The sequence below is a fragment of the Heteronotia binoei genome, chromosome 20 (assembly GCF_032191835.1).
Source record: "Heteronotia binoei isolate CCM8104 ecotype False Entrance Well chromosome 20, APGP_CSIRO_Hbin_v1, whole genome shotgun sequence".
Classification (NCBI taxonomy): domain Eukaryota; kingdom Metazoa; phylum Chordata; class Lepidosauria; order Squamata; family Gekkonidae; genus Heteronotia; species Heteronotia binoei.
Window position 1 is genome coordinate 423,536 of NC_083242.1, and position 27,977 is coordinate 451,512.

The following is a 27,977-nucleotide window of genomic DNA, read 5'->3' on the forward strand; positions in this document are numbered from 1 at the left end:
TCTCGACAGGAGAAAACCAAAACCCGCGGGGGGGGGGGGGCTGCAGCATATCTTCACGGAGATTTGGAGGCGGGCCGTGCAGAGGCGGGCATGCTGGAGGGGAGGGGCTTGCGCGAGGAGGAGGCGGCCTTGCCTGGGGGCGGGGGGGTGGCCTCCGCCTGGGAAGACTTGGATTTGCGGGTGAGCAGCAGGGAGTGCCTGGCTGGAGAGGCCTCCTTGGCGGCAGGGCTGGTGCTGGAGGGTGCCCGGGCCAGCTGGGGGCTGCTCTTCTCCGGCTTCAGCTTCTCTTCCGCCAATCCTTTGCCAGCCGCCACCTTGGCAGAGATGGAGGCCGCCTTCTTCGAAAGCATGGTGGTCTTCCCCAGGTCAGCTGACCTGCGCGTCTCCTTCTGGCGCAAGGCGGATTTGAAGAAGGAGAGGCCTTTGTCTTCCGACTTGCTGTCCCTCTTCAAGGCAGAGCGGGGGCCGGCCGAGGGCGAGCGCAGGCTGGCCATGGAGGAGCTGCGCACGTGCCTGCTCTCCGCCGTCTGCCCCTCGCTCCTCGACTGGCTGATCCGGGGGGAGTTCGTGCGCGAGCCCGGGGGGACACCGGCCTTCTCGGAGCCCAGGCTCAGCTTGGAGCCCTCCCTGCTGAGGCTGCGGTCCGAAGTCCTGCTCTTCCCCCCCGCCGGGTTGGGCCCTCGCACGGAGGAGGAGTTGCGGTGAGCCGCAGCCGAGGAGGGGAGCGGCTTCTGCTTCTGCTGGGCAGAGGCGGTGGCTGCATCGTGGGCCCTGGAACCGGCTTCCTTCGGCCTGTGCCGGGGGGCAGGAGAGCCGTGCCTCCCGCTGGCCCGGCAAGAATCCAGCTTGCTCCGCGAACGGGAAACCTTTGGCAAGTTCTTGGAGGGAGGGGGTGAGGCGGCGGCAGCAGCAGCCTGGGGAGACGTCAGGGAGTCTGTGCTGGACAGAAGGGTCCTTCCTTTCCTCGCGTTCCTCTCAGCCTCCGTGGCTTCTTTGGAAGCCGCTGCCTTCCGCGGGGGGGCCTCCGCTTTGGCCAGAGCCAGGCCCAGCCCACTGAAGTCCTTGTCTTCCTTGACGGGGGAGCTCTCCACCGAGTCGCTCTGATCCACAAAAGCGATCTGGTTGTTGTTGTCAAAGGGGTCCACGGGGGCGGAGCAGAGGGAGCTCGGCTTCTGCCCGGGGCCCTCGTCGCGGAAGACCCCCTCCATGACCGCCAGGGGGGCCCTGCCCGTAGTCCGGCCGCTCTCGCTGCCAGAGAGGCTCCGCAGGCTGCCGAAGCAGGAGGTGGCCACCTTGTCGTCAGAGGACTCCCCGATCCGCTCCAGGGTGGAGGCCGAGCTGTGCACAGGGGAGTCCCCCGAGAAGCGGGAGGGGGAGCTGGAGCGCATCTGCAGCCGGGCTGACAGGGACCACGAGGGCCGGATCCCGTTCTCACTCACCGCCAGGGGGCTGGTCACCGAGGAGCGCGAAGACAAGCTCTGCCGCTGGACACTCCGCACAAAGGGCCGGGTCGAGAAGCCACCTGCAAGAGGAGAAGGCGGGCCCTTGAGGGCAGGGGGAAGCCACCCTGGGCCTGCCCACCCACCCCGTGGCCCTCAGCAAGGCAACCTGACGGGGGGGGGGAAGCCTCCTGACTCCAGCAGCTGCATTTCCAAGCAGTTCTCTTGGAAAGCAAAGATCCCTCCAGAGCAGGTTTCGAGGGGAGCCTGAGCACTGGGGGGGCAGGTAGGGGAGCCATGAAAAACACCTTTCACTGAGGCCAGAGAGAGAGAGCCCCTTCCTGGTGACCTCAGAGATATGAACACAAGCCCAGGGAGGCAGGGGGGAGGGGGCTGCCTTCTTCTGGCTGCACTCAAAGCAATCTCTGAATGTTGCTAGCTCTCCCTGCCTGCTGCCTTGGGCTCTGAGCATCTTAATGCCCAGCTCCAAAGACGAGGGACTGCGGGGGGGAAGGGTGCCTGACCCAGCGGGCACGAGGGAGAATTCTCGCTTGTGCAGTGGCAGGGGAGGGGGGGCTGCTCTCTCCTCAGCCCCCACAGGGAGCCCATACGGGCTGTGGCAGGAGCTGCCAGAGGAAGCCGAGGCCCGCCCCCATCAGCCTACCGTCATCTTCGCTCCTCTCCCCCATGAGCTCCACAGACTCGGAGAGGGAAGCCAGAGAGGTGCGCCGGGAGGAGGCGGCAGAGGCGATGCTGGGCTGCTTGCTTCCTGGGAGACGACTCACCCAGTGTTCGCACAAGGAGGAGCTGGTGGAGCCTGCCGGGGGGGAGAATGCCAGTAAGAGAGGCCCCCAGCAGAGCCAGCAGAACAGGTGCTGGGCAGGCCGAGAGAAGGGGGCCCCTCAGGCTCCAAGCCGCAGGACAACAAGGGCTGAGAGCCTCCCAAGCGGGAAGGAGAACAGAGCTCCAGCCTGCCCCACTGGAGGAGAGGGAGTGAGGGCAGGGAACCACGTAGGGCAGCAATGGGGCAGGGGGGACAGAAGGCATGGAAGCTGGAGAGAGCAGGAACTGAGCAGCGAATTCAGCAGGAGAGCAACATCGAATGTTGGTCTGACCCCTTAATTTCGCCTGCTTTCCTGGATGGGCGTCCCTGCCCCGAGAGAGAGCCAGACCAGGAGCCGCTCCCCCCCCACCCCGAGCCGCACCTGCCACCGAGCTGTTGGCTGACCAGGAAGGAATGGCCGTCCGCCGCTGGTAGAACAAGATGTAGGCCGTGTTCCTGCACACCTCGTTCTCCGCCAGCTGCTGCACCTCGCTGTCGTCAAAGCAGTACCACAGGCCGTCGATGGAGTTCTTGCAGTAGGCTGCAAGAGAAGGCCCCGGTCACCCAGTCTGCGGTGGCGGAGGAGGAGAAGGCCCACAGTGCAGGGGCAGCTGCCAGCGCCCCCCCCCCCCAGACCACCCCGCTGGAACCACCTCTTGCCACATCGACAACACTCCCCCCAGAAGGTGGGGGAGACAGACATAGCCGAGTGTTGCTGACCAAGCCACAGCAAGGCCAAAGAAACGGTTCCCCAAGAAGCCACCCCAACAAAGTGTGCTCAGGAAGGCAGGGCAGAGGAAATCCAGATGCCCCCCCCCACCGCCAGTGGCTCTCTGTTAGCCTCCCCACCCCCCAAAGGAGAGGAAGCAGAAGCCGGGGGCAGAAGGCAAGCGAGGGAAAGGCAGGCCCAGTCACCTGTATAGTGCCCCCCCTGCATGGTGCCATGGTGGTTACACACAGCATACAAGTCGTAGATGAAGTCCTCGGGGTCCCTCCCCAGGCCGTAGGGGCGCCTCCAGGGGGACCAGTGGGACGGCAGGCTCCAGCTGCTCTGGCTCCGCTTGACCACGTGGGGGGTCATGTCTAGGCCCGTCAGCGGGAACCGGACCATATTCTGCAGCTTCATCCTTCGGTCTCCTTCCTGTTGGGGGAGGAAGTGCAAGTCAGGTGACCAGAAGGTGAGGGAGTGCGGGCAGGGAACCACGTAGGGCAGCAATGGGGCAGGGGGGACAGAAGGCACGGAAGCTGGAGAAACAGCCCTGTCACGTGCCCCGGTGGTGCCCAGGAGAGGCTGTGTGGGCAGACAACCGAATGTGCGCCAGAAGAGAGAGCACCACAATTCTCTTCACAATTGCAGACAATACTAAATTGGGAGGGGTGGCAGATGCAGCAGAAGACAGGAACAGGAGACAGGGTGAGCTTGACAGGAAAACGGGACTAAAACAAAATGAATTTCAATAGGGGTAAATGTAAAGTCCAGCATTTAGGTAGGAAAAATCCAATGCAGCGTTATAGGATGGGGGAAGACTTGTCTTGGCCGTAGCGTGTGTGAAAAGGATCTAGGGGTCTTAGTGGACCATACGCTAAACACGAGTCAGCAATGCGATGCGGTGGCTAAAAAGGCAAACTTAATTTTGGGCTTTATAAGCAGAAGGACAGCATCCAGATCACACAAAGTCATGGCATTGCTTTACTCTGCTCTAGTTCGACATCACCTAGAGTATTGTGTTCTGTTTTGGGCACCACAGTTTAAGAAGGATATAGACAAGCTGGAAAATGTCCAGAGGATGGCAGTGAAGATGGTGAGGGGTCTGGAGACCAGGTCCTATGAGAAGGAAAGGTTGAAGGAGCTGGGGATGTTTAGCCTGGAGAGGAGGCAGCTGAGAGGTGATATGATCACCATCTCCAAGATCTTGAAGGGCAGTCATAGAGAGGATGGTGTGGAATTGTTTTCTGTGGCCCCAGAAGGTAGGACCAGAACCAATGGGTTGAAATTAAATCAGAAGAGTTTCCAGCTCAACATCAGGAAGAACTTCCTGACCGTTAGAGCGGTTCCTCAGTGGAAAAGGCTTCCTTGGGAGGTGGTGGGCTCTCCTTCCTTGGAGGTTTTGAAACAGAAGCTAGATGGCCATCTGACAGCAATGAGGATCCTTTGAATTTAGGGGGAGGTGTTTGTGAGTTTAGAGTGGTTCCTCAGTGGAACAGGCTTCCTCCTTGGGAGGTGGTGGGCTCTCCTTCCTTGGAGGTTTTTCAACAGAGGCTAGATGGCCATCTGACAGCAATAAGGATCCTGTGAATTTAGGGGGAGGTGTTTGTGAGTTTAGAGCGGTTCCTCAGTGGAACAGGCTTCCTCCTCGGGAGGTGGTGGGCTCTCCTTCCTTGGAGGTTTTTCAACAGAGACTAGATGGCCATTGAACATCAATGAGGATCCTGTGAATTTAGGGGGAGGTGTTTGTGGGTTTCCTGCATTGTGCATGGGGGTGGACTAGATGACCCCGGAGGTTCCTTCCAACTCTATGATTCTACAGCCATCTCCTCCTTTGGAGGTTTTTAAGCGGAAGTTGGATGGTCACCTGACAGCAATGGGGTCAGCCAGTCATTTTTCTCCAGCCCAGGGTCCTAGAGGTTTCTGCCGTCTTCCAGACATGGAGCCTGCAGGGGTCACTGGGGATATATGTGGGGAGGGGGGGCAGGTATTTGTAAAGTTCCTGCACTGTGCAGGGGGTTGGACTAGATGACCCTGAAGGCCCCTTCCAACTCTGATTCTAGCAGTGCGGGGGTGGGAGGCCCTGAGCCGCAGACAGGGGGCCGTTCAGATACAGGCCCTGCAGACTGAGTGCACAACACCCCTGTGGGCAAAGAGGCACGCCAGGCCGCTGCCACACAGGGGGAGCCTCGGCTCACATGGTCCACAAGGCAGCTCTTCCCCTTACCTGTCGAAAGCGCTTGAGGTGAATGATGAGGACGTCGGGCAGGGTCCAGAGGCTGAGGGTGATGCTCCCCTGCTGCAGCTGTTTGCAGTGTGGGCAGCGCCAGGCATCATCTGGTGCCAGCTGCAAGGAGAGAGGCTGCTGTCAGGCACAGCTGAGGGCACCAGCAAGGGGCAGGGAGAAGGCACCTGCCAGAAGACCACCCCTCAAACGGCAGGACGAAGCTGAGGAACTGCATGTTGTTAAACGACAGAGAGGGGCTGTTGGGTTGTAGCTACTATGGGGGTTTGCACTGGGATGGAGACAGCAGGCGAAACAGCCCCGTCATGTGCCAGCTGCCTGCCGGCACCCTCCCGCACATCCCGGGAACAGCCAAGAAGGCCGCTCTCGGCTCTCCTCTCACCCGCTCCTCTTTGGTGTACAGCTGGAAACACTGAGACAGGGTGCAGCACTGTGGCTGGTGGTGCAGCTCCCTCTGCTGCTGGACGCTCTCGGCGTCAGGGATGTACTCATCCTCCGTGTTGCCGAACAAACTGCAGCGAGGGAAACAGCCGCCCTGAGCCTCTGGGACCCCCTGCTGGAAAGCCTCACCGCTCACCAAACCACACAAGGAAGCTCAACCTGGGAACAGCAGTGGCCTCGCTGCACCACGGCCCTCTACGACACGGGGGAGGCCGCAGCCCCGTGCGGAGGCAGCGTGGCCAAAATAGAGCAGGGACTCCTTCAGGAGCAGGCTGGGCTGAGGGTCCGGAGCCAACCAAAGAAGCGTGGGGAGCAGGATCTCTGCAGCTGCCCCCTGCCGGAGTGGGATCAGGAGGACATTTCCCCAGCCCCACACAGGCGACACCCCAGGAATGGCGCTTACTAATCCTTCGTCTCTTTGTCCCACTCCACCACGAGCTTCACGTGGGGGGTCCCGCCTTGGCCACATGACTTCAGAGCCCTGCAGAGAGAAGACCACAACAGCTGAAAAGCATCGCCAGCCAATCTAGGCCCCGATGCGCGCCTGCTCAGATCCCCTGCAATCCTTTCACAGTTCGCCCAAGAGGAGCCAGAGGCCAGCCTGCCAGGCCTCAGCTCAGAGGAAGACAGAGCAACTGCTGGGCATGCAGAAGGGCCCCGGTTCAACCCCGCCTCATCGCCACTTAGAAGATCAGGTGGTAGGTGAGGAGAAGACCTTGCGCTGCCTCATACCAGCATTCCCTCTCAGCTGAGTGAGCGTGAGCCAGCTCAGGAAGGAGGACCCCAGAGCACATTCATAAGAACATGAGAGGAGCCATGTTGGATCAGGCCAGTGGCCCATCCAGTGCGACACTCTGTGTCACATAAGAACATGAGAGAAGCCATGTTGGATCAGGCCACTGGCCCCTCCCGTCCAACACTCTGTGTCACATAAGAACGTAAGAGAAGCCATGTTGGATCAGGCCAGTGGCCCATCCAGTCCAACACTCTGTGTCACATAAGAACGTAAGAGAAGCCATGTTGGATGAGGCCAATGGCCCCTCCAGTGCAACACTCTGTGTCACATAAGAACATAAGAGAAGCCATGTTGGATCAGGCCAATGGCCCATCCGGTGCAACACTCTATGTCACATAAAAGAAGCCATGTTGGATGAGGCCAATGGCCCCTCCAGTCCAACACTCTGTGTCACATAAGAACATAAGAGAAGCCATGTTGGATCAGGCCAGTGGCCCCTCCAGTCCAACACTCTGTGTCACATAAGAACATAAGAGAAGCCATGTTGGATCAGGCCAATGGCCCCTCCAGTCCAACACTCTGTGTAACATAAGAACATAAGAGTAGCCATGTTGGATCAGGCCAATGGTCCATCCAGTCCAGCACTCTGTGTCACATAAGAACATAATAGAAGCCATGTTGGATCAGGCCAATGGCCCCTCCAGTCCAACACTCTGTGTCACATAAGAACATAAGAGAAGCCCTGTTGGATCAGGCCATTGGCCCCTCCAGTCCAACACTCTGTGTCACATAAGAACATAAGAGAAGCCATGTTGGATCAGGCCAATGGCCCCTCCAGTCCAACACTCTGTGTCACATGAGAACATAATAGAAGCCATGTTGGATCAGGCCACTGGCCCCTCCAGTCCAACACTCTGTGTCACATAAGAACATAAGAGAAGCCATGTTGGGTCAGGCCAGTGGCCCCTCCAGTTCAACACTCTGTCACATAAGAGAAGCCCTGTTGGATCAGGCCAGTGGCCCATCCAGTCCAACACTCTGTGTCACATAAGAACATAAGAGAAGCCATGTTGGATCAGGCCACTGGCCCCTCCAGTCCAACACTCTGTGTCACATGAGAACATAAGAGAAGCCATGTTGGATCAGGCCAATGGCCCATCCAGTCCAACACTCTGTGTCACACAGTGGCCAAAAAAAAATATTATATATATATATATACACACACACATACACACACACACACACACACTGTGGCTAATAGTCACTGATTGACCTCTGCTCCATATTTTTATCTAACCCCCTCTTGAAGGTGGCCATGCTTGTAGCCGCCACCACTTCCTGTGGCAGTGAATTCCACATGTTAATCACCCTTTGGGCGAAGAAGGACTTCCTTCTATCCGCTTTAACCTGCCTGGATGCATGGATGCAGCAGCTGCCAACTTGAGTGCCAGCAGCTCACAAAGGAGAATTTTTGCTCACAAGACTCTGCAGCTTAGAAGGAACATTGTCTGAAAGCCTGGAGAGCTGCTGCCAGTCAGAGTGGGCAAGGCTGACTTCGATGGAGCCGGGGGAGGCGGGGTGTCTGATTGAGTATCAGGCCGCTTCAGTCAACAGGTGCAGGAGAAACAACATTACGTAGTCTTGGAAGTCCTGCACAGACATGGTAATGGTGGGAAGTCCCGCCAAGTCACCCGTCTCAGGGTTTTCAAGGCAAGAGGTGTTCAGAGGGGGTTTGCCATTGGCTGCCTCTAACCCGGGACTTCCAAGCACTGACCAGACCTGACCTCGCTCAGCTTCTGAGATCTGATGGGCTCCAGCCAGCCTGGGCCTTCCGGGTCAAGAAAGAGGCACTCAGAGATGCTTCGTTGCCCTCACCTGCCTGCGCTGCAGCCTCCAAGCACTAACCAGGCCGGCCCTGCCTAACTCCCAGCAGGCTTGCCTGGGCCGGGCCAGAGATGGGGTCCCCCTGGCACAACTGGTCCCCCTGACGTGCCTGTGAGGGAGGCGATGCCATCCCATCCACGCAGAACAGACAGACGCCTGCAGGCTGACTGTGGCAGAGGCCAGACTCCCTCTAAGCAGAGTCCGGGTGAGCTGGCTCACAGTTGTGTTTTTGTCTTCGCTCAGGAAGGACAGCCCCAGGGCAGCAGCCGAATCTGCATGTAGAGACACTCGCTCACAACATGAAGGCCAGAAGCTCACAAAGCAGAATTTCTGCTCACAAGACCCCGCTGGTCGCACCTCTCCCTACTTGCCAGGCTCTCTTTGTTTACTCTGATCTGACCTATCAGAGCCATGTACTGACCTGGAGCTAGAAACAATAATGGATTTATGCCCCACCCTTCACTCAGAGGAGCTGACAATCTCCTTTCCCTTCCTTTTCCCACAACAGAAACCCTGTGAGGCAGGTAGGGCTGAGAGAGCTCTTTCAATAACTGCTCCTGAGAGAACAGCTCTGCAAGAACTTGTGACTGACCCAAGAACACCCAGCTGGCTGCACGTGGAGGAGGAGGAGTGGGAAATCAAAGCCAGTTCCTCCCAGATTAGAGCCCAGCTGCTCTTAACCACTGCACCAGACTGCCTCTTCCCAAAGTTATAGGAGTGGCTGTCCCAGAGGAGGTGAGTTCTACAAGCAGCACCGAAAATGAAAAGATGCAACCAGTCCTGTGAAGAGGCCCAGAATGTGTGGCCAGGCCTCTATGGCCCCCAGTGGCAAGGAGCGGCACCCTGCCCCACGGACATCCTCTCCGCCCACCTCCGCATCCGTCTGCCCACACCCACACTTCCCACAGACCCTGCCCCACGGACGGCAGGCATCCTCTCCGCATCCGTCAGCCCCCCACACACACACACTCCCCCCCCCAGCCTGGACGTCTTCCTCACCGTTCCACCATCAAGTGGCAGAGGGGGCGCTCCTCCTGAGGTAACAGGTACGTGATGCCCACGGCACTGACCACTCGCAAGCTGAAGGGGCACACCTGTGCGGGTGGAAGAAGACAGGGCAGCTTAGAGGGCTGCAGGCACAGAAGGGGGGAAGCCCCCCCCCCAGACACAGAGTCATGCAGGAGGGGGAAGACTCTTCCTGGGATCACACTGTCCCAAAGCGGTGCATTCTGGTGCAAGGGCACACCTCCCCCGGGGCTGTCCTGACACACCAGAAGGGATTCCAGTCCCCACGGAGAGGCAGCTCTCCCCAGTCCGACCCAGGACTCGGTACGCCTTTTCCCAGCTGTAAACCTTTCCCTCCCCTCAGAATGCCCCCCTCCTAGTCCAAATGATGCAGAAGGTACAGCCACAGTATGCGAAGGCCTGTTCCCCCCCCCGCTCCCCTGCAATCTGCAGGGAGGCCCAGACGCAGGCCAGGTGAGCTCGGCCATTTCACCTGAACGCAGGCCGAGGGCCGGAGGTAATACTGCATCTTCTCCAGGATCTCCTTCTGCAGGATGTCCCAGGGGACCGTCTTCTCCAGATGCAGCACAAAGGGGTGGCCGAACCTGCGTGGAGAAGCAGGGATGCTGGAGCACCGGTGGGTGTTTCCCACAACTCCAGCAGTTACTGCACAGTGCCACCCACCTCAGGGAAAAAGAGATCTGGGCTCCAATCCGTGGCAGGGAGCACCTTCGCCCCTGCAGCACCCGGCACACGTCTGCGGATCTGGCAGCCCCCCTCTCCTTTGTCACGTTGCAGAAAGAGACGCACACGCCCCTCCTCCCCTGGCGCACCAGCCGCTGCTCAAAATTGCCCCCCCCCCCGGGATAAGGAAGTGCTCCTCGAGGGAACTGCCAGGAGATGAGCCAAGGCATCCGGCCGCTGGGCCCCCAGAACTGCACACCCACTGGGCTTCCTCCGCGTTGGGAGCCCTGGAGGCGTCTGGAGGAGCACAGGGTGGGGGGTGGAGGGGGAGGCGGCTGGTACCTCTTCCCTTGCTGCCCCGTGCAGGCGCGGTTGCACACCAACAGCACGACCTTGTCGCTGGCCGGGGCCCCCCGCGTGTTGGAGTTCTCCAGCCTCCCCTGAGCATACGCAGAGGTTCTGAGATGGTCAGCACCGTATTTCAAGTGGTTCAGGTTACTGTTCACGTGGATCCCTGGAAGAGCAAGGAGGAGACGTCAGTCGTCAGAAGCAGCAAGGCCGGCAGCCCCAGCAGGAGCCTGGAGGCAGAAAGGGCAGGGCCAGAGAATGCGGCTAGCCCTCGCCATCCGGGCCTCGACTTGCAGGGCCCCGCCCCCGACTCCCAAGCTCCAGAGACAGACCAACCCCTCTGGCTCAGGATCCCCTCCGGCCGGTAGATCTCTGGGGTCTCGAAGGCAAAGATGCAGTCGCTCTCCTGCACCGTGTCCAGGTCGTCCGTGTCCGAAAAGGAGCGATGGAAGCCGTCGTAATACATCTCGGTCAGCACAATCTGCAAGGGGATGGGGCGGGGGAGGCCAGGACACAAGGAGGGCTGCTCAGCTGAGGCTTCAAAACGCCACCCAAGGGAACTCCCTGGAGGCCCAGTGAGCCAAGGAGCCGCAGCATCTTCCCAGGACTGTCCCAACAGGGGCCCAGGACTGGGAGAGGACAGCAGGAGCCCTGTCGGTTCCCCAAGCAGCTGCCCTCGAAGTGGAGGCAAGCACCAGGTCCGTGAAGAGGCCACAAGGGGGTGGGGAGAGGCGTGCACACAGCAAAGCAGCAGAGGGGGCAGAGCAGGGCGGCTGAGCAGAAAGCCCGTCTGGACAAGTTGTGAGCCCCGCCAGCCTCAGAGCCCTCACTTACCTGCTTGGTGGGGATTTTGGTTTCTCTGGAGACGGCTTCTCTCAGCTTGGCCACTGTGCCAGACAGGGGCACCGCCACCCCGATGCGCATGCAGTGAGAGCACTTCCCTCGGTACACCGCAGTGATATACAGCGGCCTGCAGGGGGCACAAGAATCAGTTGGGAAAGGCAGAAGTGGGAGGCGGGGGCCACACAGTTGAGGCCCCGCACGGCAGCGCAGAGCTGATTGGTAGAAGGCCCAGTCAGGCCCAGCCCCTCCCCATGGGCCAGCAGGAGAGAACGGCTTCAGCGCCAAGGACCCAGTTCAGACCATGTGGCTGAGCATCAGGGCCCTGGCCGTGGCTTTGAATGGCAAACCTCGTGGGGGGTTTTAAGCTGTTTAAAGTTTGAGCTCAAGAGTATTCCACAAAAGGATGCAGGTGCTCCAAATTGCCTCTGGCTGCAGCCAGACATCAGCTGCCCTCTCCTGCTTTGGTCTGCCTGGACGGCACAAAGGGGCCACGCAGAAAGACGTCACTGTTCTGAGTCCACCTCTGGCCCTCAAGGGGCTCCCTGCTGCCCCCTACAGGGGAGCCATCCCATCGGGGGTGCAGCCAGCAAGCCTGGCTCCTTCCGGGAGTTTCACACAGGAGACGGTCTGGCAACTCTTCACCTGGGCAGGTATGGGATGCCCACACGGCCTCCAGCAGGTCCCCAAAACCAGACCGGGAGGAGAGCAGCCTGCCTCCAGCTCTTCAGCCACAGCTGCCGCCCATGCCCATCAGCCTCCCCCCCGCTTGGACACGTACCGCGTGTGAGGCAACGGGATGGGCAGAGAGATGCACAGGAACGGGTCAAAGGTGTTGCTTTGCTTCTGGCAATGAGGACATGTCAAAGAGGACCTGGCAGCAGCGGAGCAAACACACAAGCGAGTGGGGGGAGGCCCTGAGGAGAGGAGCAGCCCCTCCCTCCCCAAGCTCCCCTCCCAAGACAGGCAGGGCTGACAATCCGGGACACACAAAATTAAGAAACATTTTCCCAATGCAAAAAAGAGAAAATATGTCTCTGCGTGTGTGCCGGAAGAAGCGTTCTAGCTTTCTCCTTCACACGCTCGTTTTCTGAGTAGAGCACAGTTCCTTAAGGTGGCTCCACACCCGCCTTGCAAAGGGGCCCAGCCCAGAAACAGCCAGACTACCCCTTCTGCGGCTTGTGAGCCTGAGTCCCACCCACCCCCCAAGGCCGCCTTTCCCTTCGATCCCATCCCCGATCAAGGGGCAAACTAGATCTTCAGTGCAAACCCAGAAGGCCATTTTGAAAGCACCAAGAGAGGTTTTCTCCTTGTCACCTGCTGGGCCCCAAATCCAGCCCCGCCTGTACCTGTACTGGGCCTGGAAGAGCTCCTGGACAAAAGAGCTGTTTATCGGAAACGCTGGTCCCTCCATCAACACGGGCTCTTCCAAAGGGGGCTGGGGAGAAAAGGGCATTTCGGTCAGGGGGGCAGACGCAGCCCCGGAGGCTCCGCACCTGCCAGGCGACTGGAGAGGCCGTCCTTCTAGCACCCATCGCTTTCTAGGGAACCCCCCCCCCCGCAAAGGTGTTCTCTGGCCTGCGTGAACACCCAGGGGTGCAGGAGGTGGCCGTGGGAAGACACGTGCCAGGGAGGGGCCCGTTCCAGCCCCGCATCTCCTTCCTCGTCAGCGGCAGCTGTGGCCTGGGCGGGGGCCACTCTTACCTTCAGCGGGGGGCTGCCGTTGTTCTTCACCAGGTTGTTGAGGTCCTCATGCACCCTGTCCAGCAGCCAGAGAAGGAATTCTTGGGCATCGTGCTGGGAGCTGCCGCGGTACTGCATGGCGTTCTTGGAAACGATGCTCTGGGGAGAAGCAGCACCACCACTGAGCCCCTGAAGCACACGTGCCCCCCCAACCCCCTTGGCTGCCCACGAGGCCCGGGCTTCTCCCAAGAGCCGAGTGGCATGGCCCACCTCTGCCTGCTGCCAGCACATGGGCATCAAAGGCAAGGTGCCCCAAAGGCAAAGGCTTGGCTTCTGACCTACACAAACAGACGAAGCTGACTGATGCAGAATCAGATCCTCCCCCCCCCCCAGCCCATCCTGGTCAGTCTTGTCCACACAGGCTGGCAGCAGCTCCCCAGGGGTCTCAGGCAGAGCGAGGTCTTCCCTCCCCTCCTGCCTGGCCCTTAGAAATGGAATGAACCTGAGACCTTCTGCATGCCAAGCAGAGGCTCTGCCACTCAGCCACAACGGCCCCTCCCCTCAGCACTCAGAAGGGCCAGCCACAGCTTCTGATTGCTTAACGCCAGGGAGCTCTGAGCAGCCTCCAGTCCGGCACCTCAGAAACCAGAGACTCAGGAACTGGCTGCTGTGCTCCAGGAAGATGCAGCAAGAGGCCGGCGTTTTTCTGAGAGTAGGTGCAACTCTCCAAACCCCCACGCATTTCCCCACTGCCTCACAAATACACTCAGCGCCCCCCCCCAAAACACACACACAAAGCACCCCTCCAATTTCAACACACCAGAAGGACTGTGCCAACGCAGCAGCTGAAGGGTTTCCCTGCCGACTCAAAAAAGGCTCTGCTCTGCTATAAAAGCCCACACAAAGACAACACTGCACACACCAGGAGCAGAGCGACTTCTACCTGTGGCAGGTGGCTCCACAGCAGTCCCCAGGGGCTCCCCCCTCAAATGGAGGCAACACGGAGGATCCCACCCTCTCCAGGCAAGGAGGAGGAGGAGGGCAGGGCAGACCCTTGCATGTGTATGGGGAGGGGGAGCTGCTGAAATGGAGGGCTGCTGCCCCAGGGGTGCCAATTACTGCAATCGTTAAATCACTTTCTTGTTTTAAATATTTTTTTCTTTATTATAAACTCAAGCAGCTTACAGAAAAACATAAAAGCTCCAAAATATGAAACAACATAAACTCACCAGTAATGTTACACAAATTAAGAACAAGTTAAATAATTAGCAAAATGGATTCTTAAAAAAGGAGGCCATTTTTCCATTGCAGATTTATGTTGAGGTATATTAGCATGTGACTGCATCTCACCAGTCATCTTATCTAGCGTAAAGCCATCCCAAACTCTGAGACACCAAGCCCACAGAAGAGGGCACGAGTGGCCAAGGGTAGCTCTCCAGACGTTTTTTTGCCTACAACTCCCATCAGCCCCAGCCTGCATGGCCAATGGCTGGGGCTGATGGGAGTTGTAGGCAAAAACATCTGGAGAGCTACCCTTGGCCACCCCTGGAGTAGGGGATCGCTCATCTTTCCATTTACAAGCAATAACCGCTTTAGCTGCAGTGAGTAAAGTCGGTTTCTAATTTACTTATAAAAATATTTACCCCCCCCCCTTTCCTTGTGGTTCAAGGTGGCTTCTGCTAATAACTGCAAAATGTCCCCAGCGAAAACCAAAGACAGGATCCCTTTGAGGTGAACGTGACTGGTGTTTTGCAAGCCAGCCGGCTCTGCACCTACGGATGGGGGGGAGGGGAGGGGAGGGGGGCCTCCAGAGGGCAGAAGGGACCACATCAGCCACTAGAGGGCGCTGCTGAACTTGTCTGGGGAGGACCGGCTTCCCCACCTGGCAACCTCAGTTCCCGGGGCCAGATTCAAACCTGACTTGCACCTTTTTATAGAAACGAGAATGACCGGGATTCTGTTTGGAGGGATTTTGCGTGAGCAAGGCAGTTGCTGACAACTTTTTTGCTACTGGTCTGAACTGAAAAGCAAGAACTTCCAGGAGGCCTGGAGAGCCACCGCCCATTCCTTTGCGGGCAGCAGCCGAGGGAGCATCAAATGTCAGAGAAGCTGCAGACACCACGCGGTCTCTGAGCTCAGCCCACAGCGGGGAGGAGGAATGGCAGCAAGCGGCTCAGGAGACAGAGACCAGATTCCTCCTCCTCCGCCCCTCCCCACCCCCCATCCTCCATTGCCAGCCACCAGCAACTGAGCCTAAGCACACACACACACAGTGAAAATGGCCATGTCCTTGGGTCAGGTACTGACCCCCCCCCCACACACACACACACAGTCCTGAAATCCAGAAGCCTAGCTGAGGGAAGGGAAAGGCACTGGAGAGGTCGAGGTGGTTCCGGTGCCTTCGGAAGCAGAAGTACCCTGAAGAGTTGCCAGACCCACCATCAGGCAGAGGGCGTTTACTGAATTCGTTTGCTTTTCATCCCAAGGAGACACAAAGGAGCTGTTGCCATTCTCCTCTCCTCCGTTCTGCCCTCACAACCACCCTGTGAGGTAGGGTAGGCTGAGAACGTGCAACTGGCCCTAGGGCAGCCTGGAAGTTTCCCTGGCATGAGCGGGGATTTGAACCTGCGTCTCCTAGACACTAGCCCAGGGGTAGGGAACGTTGGCTCTCCAGATGTTTTTTGCCTACAACTCCCATCAGCCCCAGACAGCTTGGCCAATGGCTGGGGCTGATGGGAGTTGTAGGCAAAAAAATATCTGGAGAGCCAACATTCCCTACCCCTGCACTAGCCAGACAGTCTTAACCACAACACCACACTGGGTCTCAGGAGGGAGCCCACACCCACCCGCAGCCTGGCCCCATTTGGAAAAAGGCCCTCTCTTCTGCTCCCCACCATCGCAGAGGGGCAACGCTGCCACCTGCCAAGACTCTCGGAACAGGCCATCAGACAAGGCAACCGAACACATTTTTTTAAATGCCTTTTGCCCTGATGGCAGCTGGAATTCCATCGGGATTCACACCTCACTGGTGAGATGAGACCTGCAGCTTCGGGTTCTGAGGGAGTCCAATTCTGTCTAAAAACATTTCCCTCATTCCAAAAGAGAAAAGATTTCACGGGAATGGTACCAGAGCCCCCATTTCCCCATCAGAAGAACTCGAAAGAAGCCCAGCCCTTCACACCCATCTCCACATCAGAGCCACGATCGTCTTTGCTGAGAATCATAGAAGAGTTGGAAGGGACCTCTAGAGTCATCTAGCCCAACCCCCTGCACAATGCAGGAAACTCACAAACACCTCCCCCCTAAATTCACAGGATCTTCATTGCTGTCAGATGGGCATCTAGCCTCTGTTGGAAAAACCTCCAAGGAAGGAGAGCCCACCACCTCCCGAGGAGGAAGCCTGTTCCACTGAGGAACCGCTCTAATGGTCAGGAAGTTCTTCCTAATGTTGAGCCGGAAACTCTTTTGATTTAATTTCAACCCATTGGTTCTGGTCCTACCTTCCGGGGCCACAGAAAACACTTCCACCTCATCCTCTATATGACAGCCCTTCAAGTACTTGAAGATGGTGATCCTATCACCTCTCAGCCACCTCCTCTCCAGACTAAACATCCCCAGCTCCTTCAACCTTTCCTCATAGGACTCAGTCTCCAGACCCCTTACCATCTTCATCGCCTTCCTCTAGACCCATTCCAGCTTGTCTATATCCTTTTTAAAATGTGGTGCCCAATGCCTTCTGCTGGCGCCGACTGGGCAGTTCCCACAACAACCCCAAAGGCAGGATTTTAATCCAAGCACATGTACGCCTTCTGACTTCCGAGAGGCCGGCTGTATTTGTGAAGTTCTCACTTCTGCCACCAGAAAGAGACCGCCTCCCCAGAAAGGAAGCTGATACCCAGGTGTGCACACAAGCCTTTTCCCCTCCTCTGCTCTGCTCTCTCAGTATTGGTGCATCTAATGGGATGAGAACGCTGACACCCCAGATCTCGCGCGTGAGTGAGGCTGCCAGCAGAGTTCCTGCTGACCCAGAGGAAAAAAAGTGGGGCCAGAGAGAGGAAGAGAATGTCATCACCAGATGTCACAGGGGGCCACCCCCCACCTCCCAGCTGATTCGGGGAAGCCGGGCTTAACCTTTGCCTTGAGGAAGGAACAAACAGCTCCCAGCTGGGGCAGGCAAGGGAAGGCCCGTCCAAGGGAGAGAGCGGCCCTTTAAAAGCTGGATGTCAGACAGGCCCAGGGAAGCTGCAGGCGAAGCCGGTTCACAAGGTGCTGAAACAGGGTTTTCCTAAAGGACACCAAAGGACACGGGTTGCGCCCAACCCCCAAAGCAGGCCTGGTTTCCCTAAGTGCGGGCTGTGCATCCGAAGAGACCACAGAGGCCCTGCCTCGGCTGTTGGAACAGGCAGCTTCAGCACTGGCTCAGATGCCTGTGCCCCCGCCCCCCCCCCCCCAGACGGCAGAGCTCATTAGCAGAAGCTTTTAGGCCTCTCCGGGCCAGCAGCAGCCGAGAGCACATTGATTCGCCTTCATTTCCCTGGCAAGAGCCTCTCCCTCCTCTTCCATTTGTTCCTGGGAGAACACACGGCCCCTCCCACCCACCCACCCTCCGCGAAGGAGGAGCTCCAGCGGCACCAGCCAGGGCTTCCCAAAGGGTCAGGACCCCCCCCCCCCCGCACCATCTACTGGGGGTGGAAGGAGGCCCAGCTCCTCTAGGGTGGGTGGGGGGGGCAAACTGCAGCTTGGGAGCCACATATGGCTCTTTCACACAAACTGTGCGGCTCCCAAAGCCCCCACCTCCCCATCAACCGGCTTGGAGAAGGCATTTCTCTCTTTTGATGGCTTTTACAAGACAAGCCAGCCACCAGCTTGGAGAAGGCATTTAAAGTTATTTTCTTTTCACCTCTCCCTCCTTCCTCCCCCCCATCTATTTGCCTCCCTCCCTCCCTGCTCTCAAACATCTGATGTTTAAGACCAACTTGGTTGGTCTTAAAGATGCTACGGGACTCCTACTTTGTTGTATAGCTTCAGACCAACGCGGCCGCCCACCTGGATCTATTTGACATTCCTGTCTTGTGGCACTCAAAACCCTGATGCTCATTCTATGGGGCTCTTCCATTCAGCAAGTGTGGACAGCCCTGCTCTAGAGCCGGAGGTCTGAGCCACACCCTCCAGAGTGGAGGAAGAGGGAAGGGCCCCACTCAGCCTCCGTGGGAAGGCAACCACAGCAGACCTGCTTCTGAGGAGGCAGGAGACGTCCCACTTGGGGCTGAGTCAGGCCAAGAGCCCTTCCCCCCCCCCCGCAAGCGCGATGGGCTCACCTTCGGGGATCACGTGGGGACAGGGAGGCGCTGCTGGTCCTTCTGCACATGCAGACTGAGAGCAAAAACCCTTCATTGCAGCCGCCTGTTCTGAGCAAGGGGTTCTGCTCACGGATGCACAGGATCCCTTCGGCTGACCCAGGCCCCCTCCCACCTCCAAGAGGGAAGGCTGCATTGCCCAGCCAAAAGGAAGGCCACCAAGGGAGCATGGAATGGCCACGCTTGCTGCAGCATCTTGGGCAGAGACCTGTCGAGGGAGAGCCACTTTGAGAGCTCAGTCCTTCCTGCTCGGTATTGCTGGGAACACACACAGCAGATCTCCCGTCCAGACCAGGCCCTCCAGCACCCCAAACCAGAGTGGAGGCAGAGAGAGAGTTCTGGGCCCCGCTCCACCCTCTCTCCTTTCCTGGGGCCGTTTTTAAAGCCCAGAGAGAGGCGTGCTGGGGGGAGGGCCTGCTGCCCTCTGGGGGGGGGATGCTCACCTTCACCTCCCCCCCTCCAGTCCCCGCCTTTCCATTGTACTGTAGTGATCCAGCTGAGGAGCACTCTGTCTACCAATAAAGAAGATGAATCTGCACATTGAAAAAGAAAGCAAGCAGCAGAAGGGTGCCAGATCACTCGTGAGCTTCACCCCAAGGGGTGGGCTCAGATCCACACACAAACAGTTGGAAGGGACCTCCAGGGTCATCTAATCCACCACCCCCCCCTGCACAAGCCTCACAAATACCTTCCCCAGTGACTCCTGCTCCACACCCAGAAGGCGGCAAAGAGAAAAACCCTCCAGGATCCCTCGGGCCTAACTGGCCTGGAGAAGAACTGCTCCCTGAACCCAAAGTGGCCACCAGCCTTTCCCTGGGTGTGCAAGAAGGGGCCACGAGAACTAGGCCCTGATGCAGCCCTTCCTGCCCTCCCACTCATGATCTGCCTCAGGTCACAGAATCAGCATAGCTGTCTGACGGCCCTCCAGCCTCTGTTTAAAAACCCCACAGAGCTTTCATGGTCGCTGCTGATGGGGGGGAAGGGGAGGCCTGCATCTCCCCAGCTGCCTTTCTCAAACCGGGGTCTGGACAAAAGTCTTCCACACGAACAGGGAAGGCCACCTGCACCCCTCATGAAACAAGGGACTCCTCAGGTAGAGCAGGAGGGGAAAGGTGCCATTGGAACATCCACCTCCACACAGCACATGCTGCCCACTCACAAGCCCGGGCCCTCCCAAGCAGCCACCCATTCTGAACCGCAGTCTGGGCCACCCTCTTCCAAGTGCTCTGGGGGCCTCTGCAGAATGACGCCAGGCCTCTCCGCTCCTTTATGAGCCAGCCCGAGGGGCCCCAACCCGAGACGGCAGAACAACGAGCCCTAATGTAGGTCAGGCAGAGGAGGCTGCAGGAGGATTTGCAAAGCCGCCAGGCTGCCCTCGTTTTCCCTTTGGTTATTCTACTGGAAAATGCAAATCCTCTGTCTGCCCGACTGTGGCACGCACTGCCCTACCAGCAACGCCACCTGGAAGGGAAAAGAGCACCGGGGTCAGAGGCAAACACACACACCGCTTAGACGATCGGTGCATCCCCAGCAATTGCGGGACGCGAGAGCTCTCATGGCAGCCAGCCACAGAAGGACTGGCGTGCTGCTGGCGGGGCAGAGAGATGCAGGAGAGGAAGACAGCCACACACATCTCCCGCCCTGCCTTGCTCTCTCGGAGGTGGCCTGACAGGCAGGGAAGGCTGCCAGCCAAGAGAGACGCAGCCAGGAGGAGGGCTCCTTCACCACAGGCCTGGCAAAATGTGCCTGCCCAGAAAGGAAGATGGTCGTGCTTGCCGCACCCAAAGCCCAGCAGAGACCGAGGCAAACACCCAGGAAGCTGAATTACACCCTGGGCTCATCTACTCGGGCTGGCAGTGGCTCTCCAAGGGCTCCATCCGGCAGAGAAGGGGCTTTCCTGTCACCCACTGCAATGGAGATACTGCTGGGGACTGAGGCTGGGGCCTTCTGCATGGCACCACAGTCCCTCCCCGTTTACCCAAAGAGGCTGCTTTGTGCTGCCTGAATGGGGGAGGGGCAACTGGGGGGGGGGCTGGGAAGCAAGCAATGCAGCTACTTCCAAAGGACTACAAAGCCACTAAAAGCATGCTGTTGGCACGTTTGAGATCTGGAACCACAAGGGTCAACGTCTAAATTCCAACTGGAACACAGCTTTGGGAACTTGGCTAATCAGCCACCTAGAATCCCCACCCCCAGCTCAAATTATCGTTGCAGAGTTTATCTTGTGTCCCATATCTACTAAATATATGGATTTAAGCAGGTTTTCTTTCAAAAAAGGTGTAACATCTAATCTTAGTATGCGACTGAAGATAATATCAAGATCCTCAAACAAAATCTTTTTGACTGCTGTTTATCCAGTGTTAGAAGAGCACGACACTCACTGATGCCTCCCTGAAATGAGGCCACCAGCAAGAGGCAGGCTAGGGAGGGCAGCCGCCAAGGAGCTAGAAAAGATCCTTAAGGGGAGTGAAGCATTGCTGGAGTATCCCCCATTACTACAGAGAGGTATGAAAGTTGGACGATGCAGGAAGTTGATAGGAAGCAAGTTGATTCTTTTGCAACGTGGTGTTGGAGACGAAGAGCTGGCTTTTCCCTGCCTTAAGGGGTCTCAAGGCAACTTCCAATCACTTTCCCTTCCTCCCCCCCGCCCAACAGGCACCTTGGGAAGCAGGTGGGGCTGAGAGAGGTCTGAGAGAAGCACTGCAACTGGCCCGAGGTCACCCAGCAGGTGTCAGGTGGAGGAGGAGTGGGGAGTCAACTGCTCTTAACCAGTCACACACTGCCGGGGAGTTGATGGATGCCATGAACACCCAAAAAGCCAAATCAGTGGCTCCTAGACCAACTTAAGCCTGAACTCTCCCAGAAACTAAACGGACTGCACTGAGGCTGTAGTCCCTCAGTCCCATTAAGGCTCACCGGAAAAGGCAGCCATGCCAAGCAAAGTGGAAGGTGGAAGACGCAGCACGAGGAGGACGGACTCCATCAAGGAAGGACCCTCAGTTTGCAAGACCAGCTGGAGACCATCAAGGAGAGGACGCTGTGCAGACCATTCACCCATAGGACGGCCTAAATCTGAAGCGACTCGGTGGCCCTTCAAACACACCCACCTGGGAGGATTTTGCTGCCCCTCCCCCAACACAAGAGCTGCCAAGGAACCTGTGCCTGACCCTCCTCCCCAAAGCAAACCCAGCAGGCCGCTCTTGCTTCCTGTCACAGCAGCCAAGCTAGATTTGCCTTCTGCTGAATCAGACCCATCAAGAAGAAGACTGCAGATTTATACCCCACTCTTCTCTCTGAATCAGAGACTCAGAGGGACTTACAATCTCTTTTACCTTCCTCCCCCACAACAGACACCCTGTGAGGCAGGTGGGGCTGAGAAAGCTCTCCTAGAAGCTACCCTTTCAAGGACAACTCCTACAAGAGCTATGGCTGACCCAAGGCCATTCCAGCAGCTGCAAGTGGAGGAGTGGGGAATCAAACCCAGTGCTCCCAGATAAGAGCGCTCTGGCTGACCCAAGGCCATTCCAGCAGGTGCAAGTGGAGGAGTGGGGAATCAAACCCGGTTCTCCCAGATAAGAGAGCTATGGCTGACCCAAGGCCATTCCAGCAGTTGCAAGTGGAGGAGTGGGGAATCAAACCCGGCTCTTCCAGAAAGAGTCCACACATTTAACCACCACACCAAACTGGCTCTCTCTGCTCAGTCTTCTCTACTCAGATCGGCAGCGGTTCTCCAGAAGGTTCTGGCAGAAGAGGGTCTTCCACATCACCTCCTGCCCGATCCTTTTAACAGGAGATGCCACCAGTGGGGATGGCCCCTGGGCCCTTCTGCAAGCCAAGCAGAGGTTCTGCCCATGAGCCGCAGCCTAAGAACAGAAGAGAAGCCAAGTTGGATCAGGCCAATGGCACATCCACTCCAACACTGTGTCATACAGTGGCCAAAAAAGCCCAGGTGCCATCAGGAGATCCATCAGTGGGGCCAGGACACTAGAGGCCCTTCCACTGTTGCCCCCCCCCAAGCACCAACCCCAAGCACCAAGAATACGAGCATCACAGCCCTAGACATAAGAGAAGGCATGTTGGATCAGGCCAGTGGCCCATCCAGTCCAGCACTCTGCGTCTCACAGTAGCCAAAAAAACCAGGTGCCATCAGGAGGTCCACCAGTAAGGCCAGGGCACTAGAAGCCCTCCCACTGTTGCCCCCCCACCCCCCAGCCTCTCTCCCTTTTCCTCCAGAAGGATTCCAGGAGTTCTCTGGGAAATCCCGGGCAGGTGGATGAACCCGCAGGAAAACTTTCTTCCCACCAAGAAAGCAGTTCTCAGGCCATGCAGGAAAGAAAATGATTTGGGGATCTCGCTCCATTGGTAAAGGAATCATTCACGGTTAAATCACTCCCCTTGCATGCACGGTCTGATCTCCACGTGAACCGGACATCAGTCAGTTTACATGCTTCAAATGGTGTTCTGCTAATCTGTCAATAAACTAATAATCTCATTAACTCAAAGGTCTCTGTAGCAATTTGCGATGGCTAATGCGCCCAGTCAAACGATTTATACTTTTAACCCTATTAAAACAATCAGGGGTATCTCTAGCATGAAATCTGGCCCAAGGCGGAATCATTCATATCCTTTCCCATCTGCAAAAACTCTCCTAACATCCTGAAGATCGGGGGGGGGGGGGGAATGGAAACATCTAAAAAAATTCCACTGTGGGGCTCCTTTTAATGGATTGTTCCTTCATCCATCTCCCACAAAGCTTTTATTTTCTGCACCCCCCGCCCACTCGTGGGAGCCTGTTCCCCACCCCAGCACACCCCATGCCAAAGGCAGTCAGAAATATCAGAAAAAAGGATGCATACAACAAACTAAAAAATAAAAAACAAGAGAAAGAAAGCACAAAGTAGAGCAAAGTAGAGGGCTGTCTCAGTCTAAAGAGTACACATAAAAACTGGATTTTAAAAGATGGGATGAAAGGGGGGAGATCACAGAAGGAATGTTCACAATAAGAGGCAGCCGGGGTGGGGGTGCCCTAACGATGAGGGTGAGATACCAAGATACAAATTATTATTTCCTACAGTACCTTTAATCCACAAGGGTACCAGCAGAGAGAGGCATCTTTCACCCCAGACCCCCATTCTAGACCGAGCAAAAAGGCACAGATATTTATACAGCCTACAGCTATTGACAAATCCAGGGCAGGAAGCGGCACCTCTGGAAAGTGTTGAGGCAGGCAGAACGCAGCTGACGGAAACAGCTGACGACCACGGAGATTAAAACCATCTCATCCGGCACATAACAGCAGCGTAGAGAATCCGTTCCACTGACTCTCTCATAAGCAAGCCACAAGAGGTAAAAACTCACAGGCTGACCCAGGTCGCCAACCCACCCCTCTAGGCACCATCAATGGCATCAAGGCCCCTCAGAGTAGGCCACAAGCAACATAATACCCCGCGAAGAGCACTGGAGAGCTCGCCATGGGCTGCCCAAGAGGGCATTGCCTGGTTCTGTGTGGGGCACACGAGGAGCTCGGACACTGCAAAAGAGTTATATTCAAGATGCCCATGAAAGATAATCCAGATCCTTGTTCTCCACAGGGCAAGTCACCAGCTCCTCTATTCTGGGAGAGAGCAAGTAGGCCCCTCCTCCTCCAGGGCAGTTCCCAGACCCCTAACAATGCTGGCAGTCTTCAGGCAGCAGCTGGAATACAAGGCAGAAATGATCCTGCATTGAGCAGGGGGTTGGACTAGACAGCCTCTACGGTCCCTTCCAGTTCTACAGCTTCCTCCTCCCTTTTAAGACCTCTTTCTGTGCGAAGGAGTACAGCAGGAACGGCGCACCAGAGTCCAGCCCAGGTGAAGTCACCGGTCCCAAGAACACAAGCTGGCACGTGCCAGAAAGAACACCGGGTTGAGACTCTGACCTCAAAGAACATTTCCATTCAAGCTCCACAAAAGTCTCTGAGAATTAAACGCTGCAATACACAGAAACTTAAAGCGCAGATCTACAGCAGCCCCATTTTGGATTTAAGCTGTTCTTTGCTGGCCTCTTTGCTGGCTGTGCTAACAACTCTTCAGCTCTCCCTCAAAGAGGTCCACAAAGTGCATAACTGCAAACTCCCCAAGGAAGAAATCATGCCAGATGGTGTTGCTCTGCCACACAGACCAATGGCTTTCAAGGAAAAGCAAACTCTATCCCCACCCCCAACAGAGGTCCAGAACCAGCCCAGCTGAGGATTACATCCAAGGCTGGAATAAGCACACAGAATTCAGTGGTACCTTTAAGACCAATGAAGCTGAAAGCTTCTACCCAGAATCAAACTTTGTTGGTCTTAAAGGTGCCACCGGGCTCAAACACAGCTACCCACCTGCATCTATCCACATAGGGTCAGTAAACTGCGAACCCCCAGGAGACCAGGCTCAGAAGGCAAAGACACAGCCTGGATGAGGCCCAGGGACCTAGAGGCTGGCAGGTCACGCTCAGGGTTGCCAGCTGTACCTGCTGCCACAAGTCAGAATCCTCAACTACGCTCTCTCCAAACAAATTTTAGAAAAAGGAAACTACAAGATATTTCATTTAGCACCTTGGAGCAAAGAGCAACTTTCCTCTGCAATGGGGCTGCCACAGATCTGTGCTGGGAGCTTCCTTGTACAAGAGTTTGCGGCTGCGAGCTTAGATTCTCTCGTTGGTCTCCAAAGCGTGAATGGGCTGGAATCTAACTGTTCTACTGAAAACCAACACAGCTGCCCTCAGAGAATATTTCGAGTTTGTCAAGAGCTGTACATTTCTTCCCCAAAGATCTGTGAACTGACAGTTCCTACACTGTTCAGGATGCATTTGCATGTAACAGGCACGAGAGCTTCTCCGCACGGGAACCAGGCCGCCACACAGTATCTTGGGGGGGGGGGGGGGTCCTTCCCATGCAGAAGCATGGAGAGGAAGGAAAACAAGGCACAAAAGCAGCACATGGGTTGAGAAAACTCTCACGGACAGCTTGCAGCGCTCCAGGGGTGCAGCGCTCCCCAAACGCCTAGTAAGCGCTTGTTCCTTTAAGACCATGACAAAAGTGTGCGATTTAGGGTTGCCTGGAAAGATGGGCTTATGTGGCAAATCCTCCCTGCGGGGACGTAACTGCTTCTCTGCAAGGCAAAGCACCACTCTGAAAAACCCTTCGCTAGTGGGCAGCCAGTGGCCCAGCCAGCTTCTGCAGAAACAGGAGGGAAATCTGCTTAAACAGTGACCTACATCGGAAAACAACAAGGGCTGGTCTCCTTTGGGCAGGCAGTGGCTCTTTTGCACCTGGGAAAGACAACCCGCAGAGACGGCTGACTTTCCTCAACCACCACGTGCTCTTAACTTGCCCTTACTTCAACAGAGGCACTCAAATGGGAATTCTGAAATGTCACCATTTTGCAAACACCACTGGTTTCCACCAAGCTGATGAGGGCAAAACCTCTGGATCTTGGATGCTGTAAACAGTGAACATCCTACTGTAGCCGGAGGCACCTGTTTTGGCAGGACAGGAAAGGAAACAGGGTTTGGCTGAAAGTGTGCCACGGTCTCCTTACCTGGCATTTAAAAATGAGACAATTTCTCATCATCATCCCAAACAATAAATCATCAACTAATGGTACCCTAAGTGGGAGATCCATTCACAGACCTCCAGATGCTCTATGACTCTCTACATGCAAGACTTATTGTCATCTAGGCTCCAAGAACCAGGCCCAGAATGAGCCTTTAATGCCAGGATTTGGCCCTAGAAAATTGGGAGAACTGTGTGGTCTTGTCAGCTGTTCAGACAAGTGGCCACCAACTGAGAGAAAACCCGCTTTGGCTAAATCCTGATTGATAACGAGAGGCTTAAGTTGCGTGCGAGCACTTACTGGAGCCAGGGCTTGGCTTAAGCTATCCTGTTTCTCAGGGCCTGATCTCAACACCTGCACTGGTGGTGTGAAGCAGAAATTCAGCACCTCTTTGCCTATTTACAATTAATGACCCCAGAAGTCGTGATTCCTCACAAAGGGCTGGATCCAGCAGAAGAATTCAGCAGATGCAAGAGAGGGATGATTTTGCTGCACCCCCCTCCCTCCCCTGAAGCTGATCTTAGGAGTACTTGCATGGCAGGGGGAGGGGGGAGAGCCACATCCCACAGAGCGCACAACTTCCCCAAGCTGGAGCTGTGTAAAGAAACCTGTCTGGCACCCTGTTGGGCAAGCTGAGACTCCAGGTCACAGTGCAGCCCCCTGCCAGGCATTTGGGGACGCCTGCAAGGAACAGAACTGCCGCCGTTTCCCTGCCTTGGAGGACAGCTGGAGCCAGCAAGGAAAGTGGCCCTACCCAGCTGCCATACTGGCAGGGAAGTGCAGAGGGCCTGGAAAACCAGGTTTTTTTGCTGTGGTCTGCAGGTGCAGCAGCAGAATGGGGGGCCAAGCCACCAGCCAGGGTGATGCGGTGGTGCTATCCTGGCCAGTATCTGGGAGTGCCAGGTTCAAATCCTGACTCCGGCCAGGGAAGGCGGCTGGGTGACCTTGGGCTGGGAGGCCCTCTCTGGCAGGGCTGTTGTTGTAGGGTTGGAAGTGAGAGGGAGGGAAGTGGGGTCTGCTTGTGGGGCTAGCAGCAGAATGGGGGCCAATGCGGTGGGGGCTAGCCTGGCCAGTAGCTGGGAGTGCCAGGGCAGGCGGCGGGTGAGCTCCCTGGCAGGGGTGTTGTTGTTGGGGACTCACCTTGAAGTGCCTGCTGTGCTGCGGGGTGTACTCGAGGGTCCAGAGGGCGCGGACGAGCTGGGCCAGCTGCTGGGTGACCTCCCCGTGGGCGGCGAGCGAGGGCGCCTCTTCCTCCTCCTCCTCCTCCTCGTCGTCTCCCTCCTGCTCCTCCCGGGCGCGGCTGCGGGGGGGCGGCGGGGCGGGGGGCGGCGTGGCGGTAGTGCTCGAGGGCGAGGAACTCGGCGAAGAGCTCTGTGTTGCTGAGGCACTGCAGGACGGCGTTCATGAAGCAGGTGTTTGCCGTGGTTGCGCAGGCCGGCCACGCCGGGGGTGGGCGCGGGGGGCGCGGGGGTGGGGGGCGCCGGGGGCGGGGCGGGGGGCGGGGGCGGGGCCGGGGGCGGGGCGTGCTCGGAGCCCAGGGGCGAGAGGGTCGAGAGGGTCCGCAGCACGCGGCTCATGAAGCCCCCCAGCGAGCGCGACCCCCCGCCCGGCCCGCGGCCCCGGAACAGCAGCCGCTTGCTGAAGGAGCGCTTCTCCTTGCACGACGCCGAGGACGAGGAGGGCCGCCGCCCCGCCGCCCACCCGCCCCGACGACGACATGGCACAGGAGACCACCGGGGCCCCCGCCCGGCCCGGCCCGCCGCGGCCTACCCGCCCTGCGCTCCCCTCCGCCCGCCCGCCCGGCGGCCAGCTGAGCACAGGCAGCAGCAGCGGCAGCAGCAGCAGGAGGCGCCGGGCGGGCGAGGAGGAGCCCGCGCAGGCGGGCAGGGCGGGCCGGAAGCCGGCGGCGCCATGGCAAGGAAGGGCAACCCCCGCCTCCGCCGCCGCACGGCCGCCATCTTGGCTGCTGGCAAAGGCTGAGGAGGAGGGCCGAGAGGGAGGAGGGGGCGTCAATCCGGAGACCCCCACCCACCCTCTGACGGCACCAGGCGGGGGACGGTAGCCAGACCCTCCCAGCAGTGCTTCTCCCAGGCCCTGGGTGCCTCTGAGCCCCACAGCGGCTCTCTGACTGGGGCAGGGATGCTCTGTCTTCTTGGGGCTTGCAGGACCCTGTGGGAGGGCTTCTGCAGTCCAGCCCCCACTCAGAGAC

General features: G+C 57.6%; 1 protein-coding gene across 1 annotated transcript; it reads right to left on the reverse strand.

Moving 5' to 3' along the window:
- On the reverse strand, window positions 1-27,447 carry USP31 (ubiquitin specific peptidase 31; the record flags this gene model as incomplete). Its single annotated transcript, XM_060261003.1, is given in 18 exon segments — window positions 1-1,522; window positions 2,104-2,256; window positions 2,645-2,803; window positions 3,178-3,403; window positions 5,196-5,315; window positions 5,596-5,725; window positions 6,058-6,135; window positions 9,274-9,368; window positions 9,773-9,884; window positions 10,306-10,477; window positions 10,648-10,792; window positions 11,146-11,281; window positions 11,933-12,025; window positions 12,501-12,589; window positions 12,856-12,993; window positions 26,909-27,088; window positions 27,090-27,185; window positions 27,187-27,447. Coding segments are annotated over 18 exon segments (3,852 nt in total), but the record flags the coding sequence as incomplete, so codon positions are not given.
- Window positions 27,448-27,977: the final 530 nt, after the last annotated feature.